This window comes from Megalops cyprinoides, chromosome 2 (assembly GCF_013368585.1).
Source record: "Megalops cyprinoides isolate fMegCyp1 chromosome 2, fMegCyp1.pri, whole genome shotgun sequence".
NCBI lineage: Eukaryota > Metazoa > Chordata > Actinopteri > Elopiformes > Megalopidae > Megalops > Megalops cyprinoides.
Window position 1 is genome coordinate 65821363 of NC_050584.1, and position 7553 is coordinate 65828915.

At 42.1% G+C, this 7553-nt stretch overlaps 1 protein-coding gene across 1 annotated transcript in view; it reads right to left on the reverse strand.

Annotated features, from left to right (window-relative positions):
- Positions 1 to 4621: 4621 nt before the first annotated feature.
- The window catches only part of LOC118773258 (NACHT, LRR and PYD domains-containing protein 12-like), a 104503-nt gene continuing 101571 nt past the window's right edge, over positions 4622 to 7553 (reverse strand). The window contains exons 5-8 of the mRNA XM_036522110.1: positions 6923 to 7096; positions 5823 to 5996; positions 5434 to 5480; positions 4622 to 5188 (exon numbers count right to left, since the gene is read on the reverse strand). Coding sequence (XP_036378003.1) covers positions 4659 to 5188; positions 5434 to 5480; positions 5823 to 5996; positions 6923 to 7096 — 925 coding nt within the window. The 3' untranslated portion in view covers positions 4622 to 4658. The remainder of the gene's footprint in view (positions 5189 to 5433; positions 5481 to 5822; positions 5997 to 6922; positions 7097 to 7553) is intronic.

Genomic DNA, 7553 nt, shown 5'->3' on the forward strand with positions numbered 1-7553 from the left:
TGTCAGATGTATTTTTTTTATTAATGCAGTGAAATCTTCTTACGCAGGCTGGCCCCGCGTGGATGGCCCCCAGACCCATTCCACTGCATCAGAGGCAGAACAGACAGACAGGAGAGTATTGAAGCTGCTATGAAAATCGTTATTGTTTTAAAATTATCACACAGGCAACAATTAAAAAAATAAATAAACATATATATATGGACAAAAGTGGCCACACCTGTTTTTCAGGGTTTGGGCTAGGCCCCTTATCTCCAGTGAAGAGCAATCTTAATGCTTCAGCATACCAAGACATTTTGGTCAATGCTATGCTTCCAACTTTGTGGCAACAGTTTGGGGAGGCCCTTTTCTATTCCAACATGACTGTGCCCCAGTGCACAAAGCAAGGACTATAAAGACATGGTTTGATGAGTTCGGTGTGGAAGAACTTGACTGGCCTGCACAGAGCCCTGACCTCAACCCCAGCACCTTTGGGATGAACTGGAACGGAGATTGTGAGCCGGGCCTTCTCGTCCAACATCAGTGCTTGACCTCATAAATGCTCTACAGAATGAATGGGCACAAATTCCCACAGAAACACTGCAAAAAAACCTTCCAAGAAGAGTGGAAGCTGTTATAGCTGCAAAAGGGGGACCAACTCCATATTGAAGTATATGTATTTGAATACAATGTCATTACAGTCCCTAGCTCCAGTTTGGGAGTCTACCTTGAGCAAGGTTCAGATTTCCCTCCCTATAGCTGGGTTGCTAAGCGACTCACAAGGGGCGGACAAACATACCTTATTCATGGTCTTTTTCCAATTCCACACTTCAGAATCCGGGCTGAGTTCTCAGTCATGCATAGTTCAGGTTCCAGATCAGGTCCTCTGACAAAACAGGTCAGCAAAAATAAGACAAACTCCCTCCACACTTAACCTCCCAGGTCCTCCACACCAGGGTGTGGAATGGCAGAGCTTATGTTCGGAGGTTTGATGACAGAACTCCCAGATGTGCAGGTAATTTCAGGCTTCTTCTTGCTTTGGTGCTGTCTTTACATTACATTACATTACATTGTAGGCATTTGGCAGATGCTCTTATCCAGGGCGACTTACATCAGTTACAGTTTTTTTTACAATGTTATCCATTTATACAGCTGGATATTTACTGAGGCAATTGTGGGTTAAGTACCTTGCTCAAGGGTACAGCAGCAGTGCCCCAGTGGGGAATCGAACTGGCAACCTTTCAGTTACAAGTCTTGCTCCTTCACCACCAGATGGCCCTTTCTATGGCGCCAACTGGTGGAGCCACGGTGTCTTCGTGCATCTCCCTTCAACGATTCCCTTCATTTCACACGGCAAATACACACGACAAAGGTGATGCTGGCATTTTGCCATATTTTTATAATGGTTTGAATTATCATTAACTCTACTCACCTGTGCAGAGATGCTTACTAGTCTTTTGAAGGTAGTGCTGGTTAGTTACTATGAAAATTGAATATGTAGCTAATCATCTAAGATATGTTGACACTTGGTTTCTGATTCATGTAAAAGACGTCTTTGCCTAGTTTGCTCTTGTGTCATCACCTCTACTGCAGAGAAGTCTGTGACTCCTTCGGCCTTCTGCGTGGACTCTGTTCAGCTGCCACATGCAGATGATCTAGTTAAGGGCGGCAGTGTAATATAGTGGTAAGCAGCAGGACTCGTAACTGAAAGGTTGCCATTTATTTACCCGCTGGGGCACTGCTGTTGTACCCCTGGGTCAAGCTACTTACCCCAGAATAGCCTCAGAAAATATCCAGCTGTATAAATGGGTTACATGTAAAAAGTTGTATCCTATGTAAGCTGCTTTGGATAGGAGCTTCTGCTAAACGTCAGTAATGTAATAATGTAATAATGTAATGTAAACTTAATAGCTTTAACAGTCATGTGTTTCTACCCTCACCTGTGTCTCTCCTGTTAAATATGAAGATCTACCGACAGAATTGTCCCCCAGCTTGATCCGGAGCATAGTTATTTTTCTGGCTGTTACACACGGTTTGAAGACTGATGGGGTCACTCCTCTCAGCCACGATCCCCGTCTGTACCGGTCCACCAGTGGTGGAATGAACGTCCCTTGGGGATCAGGACAGCGGAATCTGAATCTGAATCTTCTGACGCAGACTGAAGACCCACCTCTCCAGACTGCATTTCAGTTTCACCACAATCCCCACCCCAACACCTGACACTTGTATTACTTCACGCTTATTTCATGTGTAGTACCGCTACCTATTTCCCCTCTTCTGTAGGGAAATACAAGTACCTTCTCTTACTGAATCCTACCATGACTGTGCCCTAAAGGGTGGTGTGAAAGAGGAGGAAGACTCTACCCCTTTGTGGTCATGAGTTTATATGGAACTGATACAAATGGTGTGGAATTTTAAATAAATAAAAATGAATGGAATAAGAAAAAAAAAAAAAAATATATATATATATATATATATATATGTGTGTATATATACATATACCTAGGGAACCTGGTCTGTTTCTGTTACTTTGCCAGTTAAATTTTCATATTTTTCTTGTGATAACATTGTTTGGTTTAATTTCATGTTAGTGACCCTCGACAAAGAATAATTGTTTTTGTAATTTTAATCAGCATCCACTGTTGATTCGTTTTGTCTATTTTTGTCACTGTACTCCTTGTGATTTCATTTGAATAAATATATTCTTTCAAAATACCTTTCATTATTTTGTGTTATAGTAATTTCAGATGAACTGAAAATTGAGCTACATGACATAATAATTACAATAAATAGAAGCATAGGGAAATAAAGATTTACATTACATTATTGTCGTAGCAGATGCTCTTATTCATAAGTTACACCTTTTACATGTTATCCACAGCTGGATATTTACTGAGGCAGTTGTGTTAAGTACCTCCACCAGGGAATCAAACTAGCAACCTTTTGGTTATGAGCCCTATTCCGCTCTGCTGCCCAAAGAAATAAATGATCCATGCAGATCCTTAAATTAATGTTGGAGGATTAAGACAGACCTGAGAAAAGAAAGACTCTGCACATTGCTCTAATGCTCCTTGGTTGTTGTATTTGCACACAAGTAACATGTAAGACACTGTGATCTCTGGAGATCTCCATTAGGATTCTGTTCATTTAAAAAAAGACAAGTACAATTGCTTACATGCGTCAAGACATTGACCCTGTTTGATCAAGCGTCTCCACTGTCCTGTGGGGTTCAGAAGCAGTTCAGTCGCACTGCTCTTTATTTGAATAAATGCACATATTTAAAACTCAAGCTTTACTCTTGAGCAAAATTTGCTGTTTTAAATGTGTTCTAATGTGAAAGAAAGTGAAACTTGTTTTTGCAAGATATTTTTTTAGAAAAATATACCTCTTAAAAAATTGGTACAGCTGTCCCAATTATAGGCTCCACTGAACAAAGACTCTTAATCACATACAATGAATAGCCTACTTGTGTTACTAATTTATTTAAGGAACTAAAATTCATAGAAATAGCTAACACATACGCATAGTTAGAGAAAACATATTGCCAATAATCCCTACAAGCAACAGAGAGCAGCTATTGACTACATGAAGTCAAACACAGATGAGTACATTTACATTTACATTTATTTATTTAGCAGACGCTTTTATCCAAAGCGACTTACAAAAGTGCATACAGCAAGTATAGCGACAGTACGGGGACAGGATGTGTACAGTTCCACAATGAGACAGTTCTTAGCTGAGAGCAAGGTCTGCTTGAGGACACAGTGCTATTAGATTTGTACAATTGCAGCCTATAGGGCAACTTAAATGATACACTTTCAAACGGCAAACTTCAACAACTTCAAACGGCGCAATGAGCGTCAGGGTAAAGGCGGCAACAAGAAACAATTTAAAAAGCACAATTTAAAAAGCACAGCAATTTACGACAGCACTGATGGGCGGGGGGGCAGCAATTGTGTGCTGGGTCAGTCCAGGTAGAGTCTGAAGAGGTGCGTCTTCAAGCCCCGCCTGAAGGAATGGGGTGAAGAAGCTGTCTGTAGCGAGACAGGGAGTTCGTTCCACCACTGGGGAGGGATGTAGGTGAAACGCCGATGTCTGATGTTACTGATGTAACAGCACAATAAAAGGGAATGAATTGTGAGTTCAGATGGATTAAAACTAGCCAGGACTAGCCCTCCCACTGCTACCACAACGCACTGCCCGCCCTCAAAAATGCTGCAACTCCCGGCTGGCCCGCATCAGCCGGGGTGTCTGTGTGTGTGTGTGTGTGTGCGCACACGTGTGCAAGGGCCTCTCTGCCATCCAATAATCTCATACACATCCATCTTACGGTTCCTCTCTCTCTAACCCTCTCTGACTTTCTGTGTATCCCTCTTTCTCTCCCTGTATCCCTCCCACATTTACCATCTATTTGTGTCACAGGTTGAGCTGGTTCACTAGCATAGGTGAGCTTGGGCAAGAATATGAATTCCTACAAGAACGCAGGTGTTCCTCCAGGACACAGGAGTCTATTCCAGCCGGCACAGGGACACTGAGGAGACAGGTGTTCCTCCAGGACACAGGAGTCTATTCCAGCTGGATCAGGGACACTGGGGAGACGGGTGTTCCTCCAGGACACAGGAGTCTATTCCACCTGGATCAGGGACACTGAGGAGACGGGTGTTCCTCCAGGACAAAGGAGTCTATTCCAGCTGGATCAGGGACACTGAGGAGTCAGGCCCAAGAGAAAACCCAGGATAAAGGGGCTCAGTGAATGTGGTGTGGAATGTGTGCAGGAGGGTCACTGTGTCAGAGGAGACGCTGTAGAAGGACAGAGTGCCGGCTGGCCAGTCCAGGTACACTCCTACTCTGCAGGAGGTGGATGGAGGGACAGGTATGGGAGATTCCAGTTTATTGTGCCAGACAGAGTAGTTTCTGGAGGACCAACACCAGGACTTGTCATTGTGCCCAAGGAAACTATCGTCACCCCCACCTTTCCTGCTGATTCCTTTGTATGCCACTCCAATACGGGCCCAACTCCCACTCCACTCAGCCTCCCAGTAGCAGCGCCCAGACAGACCCTCCCTGCACAGCACTTGGGGCCAGAAGTCAAATCTCTCTGGATGGTCAGGATATGGCTGCTCCTTTCTCTCCCGTGTCACTTTCCTGTCCCCCTCAGACAGGGACAGGTTTCTGTGTGCTGTGTTGGGATCCAGTGTGATCTGGCAGGCACCTAAAAACATGAGAACAGAAGGGTTGGGGGGAAAACATGTTTTTTTTTTTAATGTTCAGAACTACAGCTAAAACACAACCTATACACAATGCCCCTCAGGAGGTTAAAATTTTACCAGGCCCTGGGCCTCAGCTTGCCATTACTGCCACTAATGTGAATTTCTAAAATAATACACTGAAGAGGCTGTGAACTAATATTTCTTGATATTTCTTTTATACTTTAATATTTAGTTCAAATAAACGTACACTTCCTTGGCGCTGGTTTGATCCTGCACACACCGCCATGGGCCACACTGCAGGACACAGAGGAACAGACAGTGATTGAGTGTTGAAAAACTGACTGTTGAAAAACATTATTCAGTAAAACCCATGAAGTTCATATCTCATCTGGCTGAGATAACTATATAATCTATCCCTCAGTTATGAATTGTGTTCTGTTTAAAAGCAACATTCTGATAAACACAGCACACATATCTTAAGGTTGGATTGATTTTGAGGGGACTAAATTCCTGATCAGCAGTGACTGAACATACAAAAATAGTGTCCAAAAACATAAATAAACATACATACTGAAATTATTTACTCAATACTAAAGATCATGGCCATAGTACACCACCTGTAACCCAAGAACTTACTTAAGTTTCTCCAGTTTACAGTTGGGATCCTCCAGTCCAGCAGAGAGTGCTCTCACTCCTGAGTCTCCTGGGTGATTGTAGCTCAGATCCAGCTCTCTCAGGTGGGAGGGGTTTGAATGCAGAGCTGAAGCCAGAGAAACACAGCCTCTCTCTGTGACTCTACACAGTGACAGCCTGCAGAGAGAAGGAGAAAAGCTATTCAGTCTCACTGCTTTGTGAGTACACATTCAATTAAGGGATCATGGGATTCGATGAAAAGCAAGAATTGTTATTATTATTATTTAAGTAATATTATTTAAGTATTTTTATCATTTACAGTGTTTGCATTGTAAGGACATCACGAGCCCAATAACATGCATTTAGCAGACACTCTTATCCAGAGCAACTTCCGTCACAATAGAACACAAGTGTATCCATTCAATTTAAAGCAACAGCAACAGTGTCAGACCAGGCTCACAAAACTCCCAGACCAGTGAGTGTGAGCATAAGATATAAATCGGTTGTGTTTCTTTTACAATGTTTAACCCATTTATACAGTTGGATATTTAATGAGGCAATTGTGGGATTGTGGGTTAAGTACTTTTCCCAAGGGTACAGCAGCAGTGCCCCAGCGGGGAATCAAACGGGGAATCAAATTTTTCTCAAAAGAGAAAAGTTCTTCACTCTCCCAACCCTGGACAGATCAGTGAAAAGTGACTAATCTTACAATATAAATACTACAATATTTTACAATATTTATGTGACTAATTAAATGTTGGATGGGCTCCCACTGACGAATCAATACTCGAACAACACAGCTGAACAAACTTGCATACTGTTAGGCACGTTTCACTAAATACTGTATATCATTAGCGACTAAATCAAGCTCTTCAAGAACTGACTTCAGTGTCTCCACTTTACAGTGTGGATTTCCCAGTCCAGCAGAGAGCAATAATATCAGACTAAAATGAATGATTATTTGTTTCCAAATGTGTATAATATTCTGAAGTATGAATACTATTTATATACATCATTACAAAATATCTCAAAACTAAGACATTATCACTGTTTTCTTATGACCACATCAATCTAGCCAACACATCAAATCACTAGGAACTGACCTCAGTGTCTCCAGTTTACAGTGTGGATTCCCCAGTCCAGCAGAGAGCAGCTCCACTCCTGAATCCTGCAGCTCATTGTCACTCAGGTCCAGCTCTCTCAGACTGGAGGAGTCTGAGCTGATAGCTGAGGCCAGAGCTTTACAGCATTTCTCACTGAGGTTACAGCTGTTCAGCCTGGAAAGGAAATCATGTCATATCAGGCAATTCCAAACATCTGTCCTGGACCCTCACAATACATAAGGACAAGAGTCATCACTAAGGCTGCAGCAGATGTATAGAAATTTCTTTACCGTGGTATTCAAAGAATACCTCACCAAACCCCCCCCATGTTTAATTATTCATTCATTCATTTGACATTACTTGTCCCTTAAACCCTTTTGCACATACGGTCACGTTGGTGTGATTTGCCATATAGGACGTATGCTAAAACCAGTGCGATTAGAACACTAGACTGGAAAAATTCTAGCTAATTTTAGCTTTGAGGAAACAGTGATTTAACATTAAAAAATGCAGCAAATGCTAACTAAAAACTATGAGAAGCTTAATAACACTAATGGAAACATAATGAACCATGTTAAGGTAACACGCGTGCTACATAAAAATGAAAATCAATATAATTTATGTGAATAAA